This window comes from Elephas maximus, chromosome 16 (assembly GCF_024166365.1).
Source record: "Elephas maximus indicus isolate mEleMax1 chromosome 16, mEleMax1 primary haplotype, whole genome shotgun sequence".
NCBI classification, from domain to species: domain Eukaryota; kingdom Metazoa; phylum Chordata; class Mammalia; order Proboscidea; family Elephantidae; genus Elephas; species Elephas maximus.
The window spans coordinates 58,132,188-58,148,380 of NC_064834.1; the positions used below are offsets into that span (position 1 = coordinate 58,132,188).

General features: G+C 41.3%; 1 protein-coding gene across 6 annotated transcripts in view; it reads right to left on the bottom strand.

The window, feature by feature from the left end:
- SORCS1 (sortilin related VPS10 domain containing receptor 1) overlaps positions 1–16,193 on the bottom strand; it is a 571,683-nt gene that overhangs the window by 105,801 nt on the left and 449,689 nt on the right. For 5 of the 6 annotated variants that reach the window (XM_049855016.1, XM_049855012.1, XM_049855017.1 and 2 more), the window contains exons 9-10: positions 12,151–12,330; positions 2,178–2,324 (exon numbers count right to left, since the gene is read on the bottom strand). In XM_049855016.1, coding sequence (XP_049710973.1) covers positions 2,178–2,324; positions 12,151–12,330 — 327 coding nt within the window. The remainder of the gene's footprint in view (positions 1–2,177; positions 2,325–12,150; positions 12,331–16,193) is intronic. The other variant, XM_049855014.1, reaches the window with a different exon arrangement.

The window sequence follows — 16,193 nt, forward strand, 5'->3', positions numbered from 1 at the left end:
AGTGATTGGGCAGGGCTATGAATATGGGTACGGACTGCAAACAGGCAAAAGGACATTTTTTAGGGTGATGGAAGTGTTATCTTTTGACTCTTATGGTGGTTACACTGGTATATATATTTATCAAAATTCATCAAATACTCTTAAAATGTGTACATTTTGTGCATGTTTCACCTCAATAACATTGATTTAAAAGACAGGTCCCACTGGCTGATGTGTAGAGAATGGATTGCCAGGAGGTAGGCTTTTTTTAGGCATAGAGACAGGAAGATCAGTTAAGAACCCATTGTTAAAGGGCAAGTGAGAAATGATGGTGACTTGAATCAGGATGGTCACAGTGAAGATGTGGAGGTAAGCTGATATACCATTTCTATTTTGGAGGTACAGCAATAATACTTCCTGACCCAGGGTGGGGCTAGAGCAGGAAATACCTTGCTAAGTACTTTGAGCAAGAGTCATTTCTAATGGTCTGTTTTCTACGTCAGGGTGCCCAGGCAAATCTCTTCAGGCGGCATGGTTAATCCTCTCTCCTAGGCATTTAATCTCCACAGTGCATGCTGGGAACCAAGGACCACACTAAGGCACTGATGCATCCTATGTACCTTTGGCTAACTACCACGATGCTCCAACTAGGGATAGCTAAACTAAGACGGCGGCCGTTTTTAAAATGTCACGGAATTGTGACTTGCATAGGTAGGTATTCAAGAAATAACTGCTACTCTTACTTATTCTGTCACCGGCTCCATGCGCTTACTATAATGACTGGCTTTTCCCTATGGAAGTTGCCAGTAGTCAGGATAGAAGCTGAGTGGGAGGCTGAATTTTAGACTGCTTTCCTGATGCACTATGACAATTGCGATATCCTCTGCAACTAATAAGGTCAGGCTATGGCTGCTGGCAGCTTCTCGAGTAGGCAGGTGAACTGCCTACAGCTGTGAGAGATGAACCTGCAAAATGACTGTCCAGACCTCATGGGACAGAAGGTGGCAAGCTGTGTGTGGATAACATCAAGGTCTGAATTGTATGAAGGGTGTGAACATCGATATATGTATATATACATACCAAGTCTTTTTTGCCAAAACTAGGATGTCTCCCCTTCAGGTTTACATACTTGTCTCTCCTTTCTTCGAATTTAAACATAAGTTCTCAATTGTTTTACAGTAATTTTTTTTTTTTGTAATCAATCTTATCCTCCCTTCCTTTGACATTCACTATCTCTTCCTGTGTCAGGTACTGGAGTAGGCACCAAAGCTACAGAGTAGTAAGATGTAACCCTACAATCTGACATGTATCATCAATCTAGTCTCAGTCAAGTAGACAGCAAACTCCTTGAAGGCAAGAACCACCTTTGATACCTCTCTTGGGCCTCATCATGTGGTCAAATATATAAATAAATTTCTGTTGAATCTACTTATTGCCCAAAAGACCTACTTTATAGCAGTCATCAGGAAACTTTTTTTGTAAAGGGCCAGAAAATAAATATGCTAGGCTTTGTGAATCGTATGGTCTCTGTCACGACTACTCAACTCTGCCATTGGAGCAGGAAAGCAGCCATGAGCAGTGCATGAATGAATGTGACTGTTCCAATGATACTTAGAAGAAGTAGACCTGATGTGCCCCACAGGTCATAGTTTGCTGGCCACTGGTTTGTAGGATGAGACATAAATGAAGGGGATTATTATAAACAGCACCAATAGAAGTTTAGATCAGTGGTTCTTATCCCTTTTTGAGTCATGATCTCCTCTAAAAATGTAATTAGATGTCTCCATTGGAAAACATACCTACCCAATTCTGCATTCAGTTCATCGACTCTGCAGCTAGATTTAAGTATCATTAGATCTGTAACAGGTTACTTATGGGAAAGTAAAGGTGTTTGGGGTGTAACTTTACCATACCTGGAAACTACTATATTCTCCATCGGACTACCACTTGAGGTCCTTATCAGAGCTTGGGCTGGAATTGAGGATCCTGGAAGTGAGTGAGGAGCTTACTCATGTTCTCTTATCTCTTTGACCCATTCTAAAAAGCAGAGCCAAGACTCTACATCACACTCTGCCCCTATGTCATCCCCCCGCCCCCTTCTGTTCAAGAATCTCCCGAGTAATCTTCATCTGCTTATTTAACACCCACTTTCCAGCCTTCTACTGCACTGAGGTGTTCCGTTCTATATGAAGGCTTACCAGAAAGCAGTGCACGGGGTCCCCCCTTAGGTCTGTGTCTGGCGCCTGCAGCAAACGCCAGTCTCTGCCTTTGTTATATGTGATGAAAGTCTTCACTTGGTTGTCAATCTTCTTGTTAGCCAAGAACATTCCCTTTATGCCTGCTACCTGGGAAAAATTGACATGGCTGAAAAATACATCAATTTGAGAATGGACATGTTTGTTTACCTTAAAACAAAATAAAAAACCAACAGGGTGTCAAATTCAGCTGAGAGTACTTGCCTTGGAGGAAAGAAAGGATGAGAATGGGGAAATAGAAGGTAATGCTTAGGTATAATGATTCTCTGGGCTGTGGGATAGAAAGCAAGAGATTGGTGTCCTGAGGTTATAGAGGTAGGGAGGTCATAATAGGTTTAATAGGGGCTTCCTGTTTCCCTAGGAGTCCTGGTGGCACAGAGGTTAAGAGCTACGGCTACTAACTAAAAGCTCAGCGGTTGGAATTCACCAGCTGTTCCTTGAAAAACCTATGGGGCAGTTCTCCTCTGTCCTATAGGGTTGCTATGAGTCAGAGTCAACTCAAAGGCAATGGGTTTGGTTTCCGTTTTGGTATTTTCCCTAAGGAAGTAGTCTGTAGTTGCCCCTCAATAAACTATAGTGGTTTCAGTTCTGTTGTACAACAATCTATCCAAAAAACTGATTGCCATCAAGTTGATTCTGACTCACAGTGACCCTACAGGACAGAGGAGAACTACCCTCAAAGGGTTTCCAAGGCTGTAATCTTTATAAAAGCAGACTTTCACAAAGCCGTATCTTCCTCCCAGGAGAAGCTGGTGGGTTTGAACCGCTGACCTTTTGGCTAGTACCCGAGCCCTTAACTGCTGCACCACCAGGACTCCTTAGTGTAAAGCTATGAGAAACAGTAAACATCCTGATCCAATTACTAAGGCCTTTTTTCCTGTAAAAGATAGCTCTATTCAGCCACCAAAGTACACTGAACATAAGAGAAAAGCTTTTAAACTTAAAGTGGTTTGCCTCAACTGTCAAATAACCCCCACTCCATTCTTATAGCCCCACTGTCCCCACCAAAACAGTCCTTACTAATTATTTGGCTCTGAAAATAGAGTCACCTCCTCTCTTCTGTATGTAAGGAAAGAGGTGATAACTGGCAAGTTGTCAAAATCATGCAATAACAAATCAATAGCTGTGCATTATATTTTCCAGGTGTTTCAGTGTTTATCAAACAATTCATGAATATTTGAGCCTGCTTGGAATTATTATAGCCCAGGGAAACTGGGGAGCAGAGCGGAAAGGGCCTGAGGTATGCTGAGTACTGCATTCTAGAACTCCATGTACACTATCTTGCTTAATTCTCGTGATAACCATGAGATATGGGTATCATTAGGCCATTTTGAGGATGAGGAAGTGGAAAGTTAGATTAAGCTGCTTTCTGGAACACACAGAGCAGATAAATGAAACGCCAGCAAGCATATTTAAATCTGTTTGATTTAACATAGGCCCTTTATATATCCAATAAAAAAACAAAACCAAACCCAGTGCCGTCGAGTTGATTTATGTATCAGAGCATGAAAATTGTTAAGCCGAAGAGTAGAGTAATAGCTGTGACCTTTTCAGTCCTTGCCATGGCCAAGCATTGTTTCCAGTAATTAAAAACAAGTATTATCCCCTTTACATGGATGAGGAAACTGAGGAAGAGACAAAATTTAACTCATTAAGGTCATAGAGAGTGAGAATTCATAATTAAATGTCTGGTTTCCAACATTCTTTTAACAAAAAGCTCTGAATTTGTTAATTCAAGTAAGGGGGTTTCAATTAATAGAATGAGCATATCTTGCCTTTGCTTTTGACATAGTCAGACCTCATTAGTTTGTACCTGCTGATTTGGCATCTGGGATAATTTAGAGTTGGGCCAGCTTTATACACTATTGGAACGAAAAGTTTGTTAGGCAAATAAATGGTATAAATGAATTTCCGGGAGAAATACTTTGAACTACTTAGGAAAACAAGCCACATCTGGGCAATTAACAGCAGCCAGAACAGTTTCTTGTACATTGTCAATTCTCAACAAATGTGTAAGGCATAAACTCTAGGAGCATTCTACCTCCCTACAATGGTGTGTTAATTACAAATAATATTTAGTTATTCACTATATGTGCTCTGTATAAGGGAGCATCACAGAACCCCACGTTGATTTTGCATATGTTGGAGAAGCTGTTATGTACCTCAAAACAACTAACCTGCCAGTTGTTTAAAAATTGAATTTCACATATCAGAATATTCACAAAGTCCTACCAGCCTTCCCTCCAACACATCTGAACAAATGAAGGCTTGCCATACTCAGAAAGGAGAGATGACTTGGTCTTAGCCATTCACCACTCTAGAGGGTTAGAATATGTTGAGAAGGAATCAAAGAGTTACCTATTTAGGAAGTTGCATTGCTCACTTTCCTTCCTGCCCTCTTCCTTTTTGGCAAGGGTGTCGGAGCAGGGTGATGTGTGTTTACGAGCTGGTTCATGTGATTTGCAGAAGTGGTGACTTTATTGGCCTCCGACTGCCTGGCATTATCAAATGCCACTTGAGCAGAAAGCTGCGCTTTGTAATTCATCTCTGGCAGCTTGGCCTTTGGGTTTATCTCGAGGAATAAAAACTTGGCAAAGTAGAAGGAATGTGTAACAACAGGCAACAGAGCTGGAGAGGGCCTGCTTATTCTCCTCCGGCAGCCAAGGCACTTTATCAATGTGAAAATCCCATATAAGGTGCTTTAATTTCCCCTCCTGGTCTACCAAGATGGTCACTCTGTTCTCGGGCTCTTGTGCCATTCACTGTTCCTCTTACTCTGAGCCTGAGAAACTCATCTTTGAGTCTCACTGCAATCACACGGCAGGGGGCTGTCAAGGGCTCTTGTAAGGTCTCATCATAGATTACTTGGAGCTTCCGCCCTCTCGTTGTAGGACTTCAGCTATCAAGGGGCAGCGTTAGTGCCTAAAAATAGATATGTGAGTGTATATGCATGTGCCTACGCATATGCGTACAAGTACGTGTACATTGATGATTCAGTGGTAGGATTCTCTCTTTCCACGTGGGAGAGCCAGGTTAGACTCCCAGCCAACGCATCTCACACGTAACCACCACCTGTCAGTGGAGGCTTGTGTGCTATGCTGATCAGGTTTCAGCGAAGCTTCCAGACTAAGATGGACTAACAAGAAAGGTCTGGAAAATTTACTTCTGAAAGTCAGCCAGTGTAAACCCTACGGATCACAATGGACTAATCTGAAACTGATCATGGGGTTGGCTCAGGACCAGGCAGTGTTTTGTTCTATTGTGCATGAGTCAGGACGAGACTCGACAGGAGCTATTAACAACAATACGTAAATGTATTTGTGTGTGTGTGCGTGAGCATGTGTTTGTGTAAGGTCTGGAGTTTCACTGAGGACAGGTGGGCATGTTTATGTTGCCAAACAATTTCTGTTTCTTGTATGTGCATATTTGTGGAGTGGGGTGGGTCTGGGATGGGATGGGGAAAAACAGTATTCTCTATGGAAGACACGGAAACCCTGGTGGTGTAGAGGTTACCAGCTACGGCTGGTAACCAAAGGGTCAGCAGTTCAAATCTGCCAGGCGCTCCTTGGAAACTCTATGGGGCAGTTCTACTCTGTCCTATACGGTCGCTGTGGGTCGGAATTGACTCGACGGCACTGGGTTTGGTTTTTTTTTTTTTTTTGCCTTCACACAAACACAGAGTTTCCAGGGACAGATATTCCTATGGGAATGATGCATCCCACTGTTGAGAGGTTGTCTTCCTACAGGGAAGACTATTACCATGCCTGCCTTCTGAATTCTGCAGAAAGATTGGTCAGAATGCTAAGTGTGTTGAGAAGCCACTTTTATATGAAGCACATCAGCACACATACTGTGCCCCAGCATGGTAGTTTCAAAGCACTACCTTCCCTTTCCTTATATTGCTCTCTTTGTTCATATAGGCCAGTCCTGCCCCTTAGACAACCTCCTGACTTGTCTGGGCCTATTTACCCATCAAGGCTCAGCTCAATAAACCTCTTCCAGAAACACGAATCTCTTTTCATCCTAACTTTCCCTAACACTTCTTCTCTGTCCTCCAGTTTGTCTCTCATATAGACAGCACCTACATCCTACCTATCAACAGCAGTGTAAGCTTCTTTAGGACATCAATCTTCATAGAAATGTCTCTAGTGCCCTTACACTCCTTATCACAAGTTAATTCATCACGTCTTTCTCTGTGATCTCTCTGAAATTATGGTCTATTCTAATGTAACCCTTGAGTTGTCATTCCATTCACCATATTGTTTCTTTAAAATTAATAACAGGAAATTCACTTTGCACAAGATACCCCTGCTTTGTTTTTTTATAAAATAGGTAGTAAGAGTTAGATAGCAACAGTAATAACGACAGTTTATTGAGTGCTTACAAAGCGTGAGGCATCGCACGAAGGGCTCTGAGTGCATTAATCTGGCCACACACTCTAAGTGATAAAGTCAATATTATATTCATTTAGCAGATGAGAAGGTCGAAGTTCGGATGAGGTCAACCACTTATCTAAGTCTATACCACTAAAAAACTTAGAGGGGACATCGAGTTAGCCTGCCTAACTTCAGAGCCCACTCTCAACCCTGTGACTATGCTGTTTCTTCAGGCTTCTCTCCTCTTAGAGCATCTGGCAAGAAATACCACATCTACAGAATACTGCATTTTATTCATTTTTCAGCACATCTATAAAAACCCATTCAATAAATATTCATTGAGCTTCTACTATGTATCATACACCCTTCTAAGCACTGGAGATATAGTGCCCGGAATATCTAAACAACTATACATTCATTCAACTAACGTTTTTTTGAGAATTCACTAGGGACTGGGAATTTAGATTTCTCTGGTGATTTAAGGGAAGAGCCCCAGATATCTTCCTTGTTTTCTGATGTTTACTCTCTAAGGAGGTCTCTCCAGAGCCAATCTTTTATATGTTCTATGTGGAGGCTAAGTTGAGAGCACCCTTGCCCAGGAGTTTTTGCTTATTTCTGCCTCTGTTGCTGATTGAAAAACAACTTTTCCCTCTTCCTCTCTCAGATTTAAATTACAAATCCGAAGTGCCAAGACTTGAAAATAAAAAAATATAAGACAACAAGGGTGGCAAGAAAGAGAACATTTGTGTGGCCATGATTTCTTTGGGGGTACAGTATTTTCCTTTTTAAAGAAGGGATCCCAGCCAGGAGACACATACTCAGCAGCGATCAGAGGTGCCTCTATAATCAAGGAACCCATTTGCCAAAAAATGCCTAAGTGTTCTTTTCTTTCCTGTTACGCTGATTAGGTGGCACTCTCCTTCCAGGGAGACGGCAGCCTTGAATAATTGGGTGATACTTTCTATACCCTGTAATAAATGTGTCCTAGATGGGTGAGTATTTTTCTTCTCTACCTGTACCTCCTACTCCAGGCTGTTAGGGGCAATCTTCCCCCCAGGAAACCCAGGTGTAAGCCACGTTTACATCTCTGTTTCACCTTCTCTTTTAAAGAGAGGATGCTCGGTGTGCAGAAGACACTACGTGTGTGTGATGAAGCATGCACTGGTCTCTAGTTATGAGGTACTTTTCATGATGTCCTTTGCAGCTCACTCATGTACATACACAAATTGTGCATTGTCGGCCAGGTGGCTTCACTCTCAACACAACCCTTTCTATTCAGATGGGGTGAGCTGTCATTGTCCATTATGCCAAAGTGCTCTTCGTCATCATTAATTAATATTCTCTTCCCAGAGGAGAGAAGATATTGTCCAAAGCTGTCATACCCCCTCTCATCATCCACACCACACAAATACACTAGGAATCATGCGTCTCAGACACACTCGTCACATCGCTTTTCCTTCAGCCGCCATCAGGCAGGAGGGCGGCCCACTCTTACCCATTCCTCATGGTGCCACTGGAGCATTTGCACTATTTAGAAATGCCAAGAGTTTTAGGACCTATTTCTGGGCTTCTCTTACCCAAATGCACCCACCAAATGACACTGGGAACCATACACAGACACTGTCTGAACTGGTCTTTAACTGCAGGCTTAGGACATGGTTCAGAAAGTGGTGAATAAGTCCAGAGCTATCAACTGCTGCTTCTGTCTGCAGTGAATTTCTCCCAGACCATTTTCTTCTTCCAGTGTGGTTTCTTCCACTATTAGGCAAAGGCTAACACTATTTATCCTCCATTTCAATGCCCTTCAATTTTGGTGCTATTACTTGGCTACAACAAATTCAAGTGCCAATACTGTTTTTTCTGGGGAGACGTGATATTTTGTAGTTGAGAGTTTACATACTTTAAGATTTGGATCCTAACTCTGCCACTTACTAGCTTTGTAATCTTGCAAGAGGGACGGCACTCCCTCTGCCTCCATTTACCTAGGCTTGCAATGGGAGTGATTATAGTTCCCATGCCCTGAAGTTAATATAAGGACTGAATGAGATAATCATGCAAAGGTCTTTCCACAGTGCCTAACACATAATGACACAACAAGTTCGCTATTTTTATTATGAACTTTCATCAACAAAAATAATTTTCTAGCATCTTTGTTCTGTAGCCAACTTTACTCTCTCTCATATCTCTTGACTCTTTTGAATGGGGTCCATGTTCAATGGCCAGCTTACATCAAGGGAAAATTTCAATAACTAAACCACATGAGGTCCCTGGGACTTTGCCTCCCAATACTTCCCTATTCCATTACATATACAATTTGGGTTCTAGCATTGAGAGTGCAGCACTTGTAGCCAGGTTCCAGTGTGTGTGTGAACAAAAGGACTTATTTTAATGAGAACTGTGCTTCCTTCTGCATTTCTCACAAAGATGCATCAACAATACAGATTCTTGATACACAGACCCATCCATACACACATACGTTACAGAGCTTGCTTTTGGTAAAATAGCTTAAAGAGCGCACGGTACAGGAACAGCAGGTAATTGGCATGCACAGACATACAAAGAACACCATCCTCCCATCACCCTCAAATCCGAGCAGATGTGCACTCCACATATTCTATCCCAGTCACCCCCACCCCATGTGCTCCTTATCTCTGCTTCTTATTAATTCATTTATGGATTTTCTTACTTTTCATTTATCTCTAAGCACTCATCATTCATTGCAATTCTACTGGGAAATTCACGCTGGATGGCTTTCAGCTTCCTGCTAGCCAGAACAATCAGATTTAAGGGAACATTTGTGCCAGGTTCCGTGTCAGCCAATATTCTTTCTATCTAGGTAATCAGCAGATACGGCACTGTCGGTCTGATCACATCAATTTCAATTCAAGTTGCTGTGAACTGTCAGGCTAATAAAACAAAGACTCTTCTTCCCCGGCCCTAGGATGCAAGACACCTTTACACAATGCGTCACACCACTGCTCAAAGTGATGATAATAGGAGCCAGCAGTTTCTCTACAGATGGTCAACCACAAAAGAGACACAAAGAAGAAACACAAAGATTAGCAAAAAAAAATGTTTTGCTGTGTCCAGGAGTTACCTGGTTTCCTCTTCTCATTCTGTACCAGTCACCTTCTTGGATTTAGAAACCCATTCATGAAAATGGTTACAGATAATCAAACCCCAAACCAAACCCACTGGTGTCCAGGTGATTCTGACTCATAGTGACCCTATAGCACAGAGTAGAACTGCTCCATAATGTCTCCAAGGCGGTAACTCTTTATGGAAACGGACTGCTACATTTTTCTCCCACAGAGCAGCTGGTGTGTTCAAACCGCTGACCTTTTTTTGGTTAGCAGCAGAGCACTTTCATCACTGCACCACTAGGGCTCCTTCTGTTGCAAATAATAGGATAATGCAAAGCCATGCATGTCCAAACCTGTCATCTTTTCCATCACCAAGAGACCAATTCAGATGGTCTCTGTTTCTGGCAGAAAACAAAATTTATCCAGATAAACCATTCCATACTGATTTGAAAAGAGAGAACAATATAATCAGGACAGGCAAAAATGCAACCGGAAGATAAGAAAATGGTTTAGGGGGCCCCAGTACAGAAACCAAGCCCAGGAAAGAAAACTGTATGAGTAAGCTGGGGCAGTTGCTTTGATTTCACACTAAACAGACCATGAGAGCATGATATTTCCATCGTAAGTGTGATGGATCAAGACACAAAAACGCATGGCGTTTCAACACCTGTGTAACGTTTAAATGTTTATAAGACATTTACAAATGCAGGAAAAAATGTGAAACTTTACACTTGTTTATAAGAAGAAAACTAGTTGGTGTTAGAGAATGTCATACGGCCAAGCTAAATGCAATATGGGAAAAGGTAGAAATCCAAGATGGTGGGACTGTATTGGACATTTAACAACATGAGTAGATTTTAAGACTTAAGAACAGAAAATTGTATTGGTGCTTAAGCACATCACAACATAATATTAATGATGCCATCTACAATTTGTAGAGCTTGCTGTATTTCAGGTCCTATACTCAGCACTTTACAAGGATTAGCTCATTTAATTCTCAAAGAAATCCTATCAAGTAGGCTCCATGTTTATCCTCATTTTTTAAACAAGCAAACTGAGGCTCAGAAATTAGTGGATTTTTCTCATGGATACACATAAAGTGGCATTGCTAGGCTTTGAGCCCAGGTGGTTGAATTCTAAAATCTATACTCTAAATCATAATTTTATTGAGCACAAATTTGAAACCAAATCACCCTCATATGTAAATGTTTTCTGGGACACATGTTCAGTTTGAGGCTGAGATATATTACAGATGCTATATTTATCTGAAACTTGGGTGGGAGAGGAAGCGAAGAAAACTTGTGAGTGTGTGAAAAAGTTTGCACCACAGTTTTCTAAATATGTAATATTTATGCTAGTCTGCTATGATTTCCATTACAAATACTGGGGCTCTAAATTGGGCATACAGTTTACTAACATGCTGCTATACATACAGGGATGTTTAGATACTAGGAGAAAATTCCCGAAAGCTCTTAAAGGAAAAGAAAGGTAGATACCATTAGAAGGAATTACAGTAAGAGGTTAAAATTTCTTAAGGGAACTTGGTTTCCTTCTCTGACATATACAATTACTTTGCTTCTCATTATACAAACAATCTCGACTCCCTGAACTTCTTCCCAACCAAACCATCACATCATTATGGCTGTGCCTATTTGAATCAGTTTTACATTTTTTTTTTTTCAGATGGAATATAGGTATATAATTGCACTTCTCCAAATTCTGAATATGGTTTCTAATGGCTCATGATAACCCATTATAAATTCTTCACAACACAGAATAAGGCTGACAAATGGCTAAAATCCATCCCAAAACAGCAGCTTGCTTTCTATATTAACTGTGCCCGAAACAGCAATTAAAGCGTTGGTATTTCTGATGCAATCTGACTGATCTAACATACATGACTTTATTTTGAATCTTAGTTCTTTTGAGTAACAAAGGGCCATAGTAGACTTAGGGAAGCCTGATAAGCTCTGATATTTTCCTGATTTAGGAAAGAAAGACATATTAATTTTCTCTCACTAACTGGCAGTGAGCCAGGGGGAAGTTATCTAGTTAGAAAAGTCTTCAGGTCTTAAGGGGAGTGTCTTCTGATGTAATGCAAGGATGTCCCTTTCATTCTCTCCTCAGAGGGAGATAAGGCAGTGCTGCCTACCACCCTGTTGGCCCTTCAAGACTATTGTGAAATTCCTCAGCTCAAACTCTGTAAGTGTTTGACTGACTCCCCAGATACTCTCCATATCCTCCAGGGCTTCACAGCCAAAAAATAATCCCCCCAGGAATATTCTGTGATTACAATTAACGAATACATACGCTCTGCAAATGCCTCTGTCTCACAAGTGTCATGAGGCTACATAGGAAGCACTATTAGAATAATCCAGGAATCAACCATGGCCAGATCTTCACTGGCCAGTCCAGGCATTGCTGCTGTTCAGGACCACAAATCCCTCGGTGACATACCTCATAAAGGTCTATCATGACATTGCCCTCAGGGCCTCTGCTGCTTTGGACATTTTCCAAAGCCAGGGTGAAGTAGACGCCACGGGTATCTGAGATATAGAGGTTGTACGTGTCATTCTGGTTCCATTCTTGGACAGCTGCAAACACTTGATTCTCATCTGTGCTGATGACATGCATGTCCTGAAGAAAGACACGAAAAAGGGAAGAGTGAAGAAGATTTTTATAAGTTACCCAGCAGGTGCCCAGAGTATGGAATCTAAGGAGAAATACACCAGAATAGACACTGTAACAGAAGATAGAGGTCTTCCTTTTACACATGTGCAAAATAATAATTGCTTACATGTTAATCATACATTGCCTTTGTTATTTGTGGATTTAGGCAGAATGGTAACGAGAAAATAAGACAGAGGGGTGCTTGGTGGCTCAGTTATAATTTAATTGTCTCATTAGATAATTTAAAGAACACTTTCTTGAATATACATGACTTTGGAAAATCTATCATCCTGATATATTTGCCAAACACAAACATGGCACTTGCTCAGAAGGTTTATATGGAGTAAATATGAGGAACAGATGAAAAGGGACTGAGAAAAGAAATGAGTCTTCAATCTCTCGGTGTGGTCCATGGGCCAGCAGCATGGGCATCACCTGGAAGCTTGGTAGACATGCAGAGCCTCAGGCCCCACCTACTGAATCAAAATCTACATTTTAATAAGCTCTTTGGTGATTAATATATACATTACAGTTTGAGAAGCACTGTCCTAAGGCTCAGCAGCCCCAGGTCCACGAAGACAACATTCACCTGAGAATACCAAAGCACCAAGCTCTACGTTAATGAGAGTGCAGGGACTTGGCTTTTTATCTCAACCTTTGCTCTGAGAGGTTTTGCAGGAAACCTTAAGTGGAAGAAGGAAGAAAATAGTCTGAATAATTGATGATGTTTTCAGACCCTGGTTGTCTAAGGCAAAGGCAATACGGAGGCAGTGAGCAGTAACGGGAATTCCAAAGCCTTCCTTCCCCCATTCAGTACTCTAGAGAGTTTGGATACAGTGAGGAGGCTGAGGTAGACCAAGGCTTACTGTCTCCTTCAGGAGACACCTGTTCACATGCTCTTGGCAGCCTTTCACCCTAGCCAGGGCAGTGGACATGGTACAGCTTCCAGAAAAACAAGTACCAAACAAAGAAAAAAAACAAAAGAAAGAAACAATTGCACATAAGCACAAATGTAGAAGAGCAAGAAAAGATTCTTGGCCTTTGTACAGGTCGGTACTCAAATCTTCCAAGATGGACCATACTCTATCTATGAAAAGCTCCAGGAGATCTGTCAATCTTCCTTAAGAGCAGTTTTAGTGCTGGAAAATTCTACCTAACTTCTAACTGAACTTTTCACTGTAATATATATGTCCATGCTCTCTCAATCAATCAGCAATTAAGCCCAACTCTGCACTAGACATGTAGGAACAAGACTACCCCTTCTCGAGCCTTGTAAATTCATATGAAAAAATAAGTCCTTATCCAAAGGGCTTCATATTCCTGCACCCTCCTTGGGCATCACATGACATACTCTAAGCACTGGTAATCTTTTGCAGAAAGAATCCAGTAAGAGGAAGCGAAAAAAAGAAAATAGTCCATAAATTTGAAGTGGTTAATTATGCAAAGGTTTGGCATACAAGTTAGCTATTGTTTATGTCATCCATTGTCTTTTTTTTTATATATATAATTTTTATTGAGCTTTAAGTGAACGTTTACAAATCAAGTCAGTCTGTCACATATAAGCTTATATACACCTTACTCCATACTCCCACTTACTCTCCCCCTAATGAGTCAGCCCTTCCAGTCTCTCCGTTCGTGAATATTGTGCCAGCTTCCAAAACTCTCTACCCTCCTATCTCCCCTCCAGACAGGAGATGCCAACACAGTCTCAAGTGTCCTCCTGATACAAGCAGCTCACTCTTCGCCAGCATCTGTCTCCAACCCATTGTCCAGTCCCTTCCATGTCTGATGAGTTGTCTTCGGGAATGGTTCCTGTCCTGGGCCAACAGAAGGTTTGGGGACCATGACCGCCGGGATTCCTCTAGTCTCAGTCAGACCATTAAGTCTGGTCTTTTTATGAGAATTTGTGGTCTGCATCCCACTGATTTCCTGCTCCCTCAGGAGTTCTCTGTTGTGCTCCCTGTCAGGGCAGTCATCGGTTGTGGCCGGGCACCATCTAGTTCTTCTGGTCTCAGGATGATGTAAGTCTCTGGTTCATGTGGCCCTTTCCGTCTCTTGGGCTCTTAGTTATCATGTGACCTTGGTGTTCTTCATTCTCCTTTGATCCAGGTGGGTTGAGACCAATTGATGCATCTTAGAAAGCCGCTTGTTAGCATTTAAGACCCCAGATGCCACATTTCAAAGTGGGATGCAGAATGTTTTCATAATAGAATTATTTTGCCAATTGACTTAGAAGTCCCCTTAAGCCATAGTCCCCAAACCCTGGCCCTTGCTCCGTTGACCTTTGAAGCATTTATTTTATCCCAGCAACTTCTTTGCTTTTGGTCCAGTCCAGTTGGGCTGACCTTCCCTGTATTGAGTATTGTCCTTCCCTTCACCTAAAGTAGTTCTTATCTACTAACTAATCAGTAAATAACCCTCTCCCACCCTCCCTTCCTCCCCACCTCGTAACCACAAAAGTATGTGTTCTTCTCAATTTATACTATTTCTCAAGATCTTATAATAGTGGTCTTATACAATATTTGTCCTTTTGCCTCTGAATAATTTCACTCAGCATAATGCCTTCCAGGTTCCTCCATGTTATGAAATCTTTCACAGATTCGTCACTGTTCTTTACTGATGTGTAGTATTCCATTGCGTGAATAAACCACAATTTATTTAACCATTCATCCATTGATGGACACCTTGGTTGCTTCCAGCTTTTTGCTATTGTAAACAGAGCTGCAATAAACATGGGTGTGCATATATCTGTTTGTGTGAAGGCTCCTATTTCTTTAGGGTATATTCCGAGGAATGGGATTTCTGGGGTTGTATGGCAGTTCTAACTTCTTAAGAAAACGCCAGATAGATTTCCAAGTGGTTGTACCATTTTACATTCCCACCAGCAGTGTATAAGAGTTCCAATCTCTCCGCAGCCTCTCCAACATTTATTATTTTGTGTTTTTTGGATTAATGCCAGCCTTGTTGGAGTGAGATGGAATCTCATCGTAGTTTTAATTTGCATTTCTCTAATGGCTAATGATCGAGAGCATTTTCTCATGTATCTGTTAGCTGCCTGAATATCTTCTTTAGTGAAGTGCGTGTTCATATCCTTTGCCCACTTTTTGATTGGGTTGTTTGTCTTTTTGTGGTTGAGTTTTAACAGAATCATATAGATTTTAGAGATCAGGAGCTGGTCGGAGATGTCATAGCTGAAAATTCTTTCCCAATCTGTAGGTGGTCTTTTTACTCTTTTGGTGAAGTCTTTAGATGAGCATAGGTGATTGATTTTTAGGAGCTTCCAGTTATCTGGTTTCTCTTCGTCATTTTTGGTAATGTTTTGTATTCTGTTTATGCCTTGTATTAGGGCTCCTAAGGTTGTCCCTATCTTTTTTTCCATGATCTTTATCGTTTTAGTCTTTATGTTTAGGTCTCTGATCCCTTTGGAGTTAGTTTTTGTGCATGGTGTAAGGTATGGGTCCTGTTTCATTTTTTTGCAAATGGATATCCAGTTATGCCAGCACCATTTGTTAAAAAGACTATCTTTTCCCCAATTAACTGACACTAGGCCTTTGTCAAATATCAGCTGCTAATATGTGGATGGATTTATATCTGGATTCTCAATTCTGTTCCATTGGTCTATGTGCCTGTTGTTGTACCACTACCAGGCTGTTTTGACTACTGTGGCTGTATAATAGCTTCTGAAATCAGGCAGAGTGAGGCCTCCCACTTTCTTCTTCTTTTTCAGTATTGCTTTACTTATCCGAGGCTTCTTTCCCTTCCATATGAAGTTGGTGATTTGTTTCTCCATCACATAAAAAATGTCATTGGAATTTGGATCGGAAGTGCAT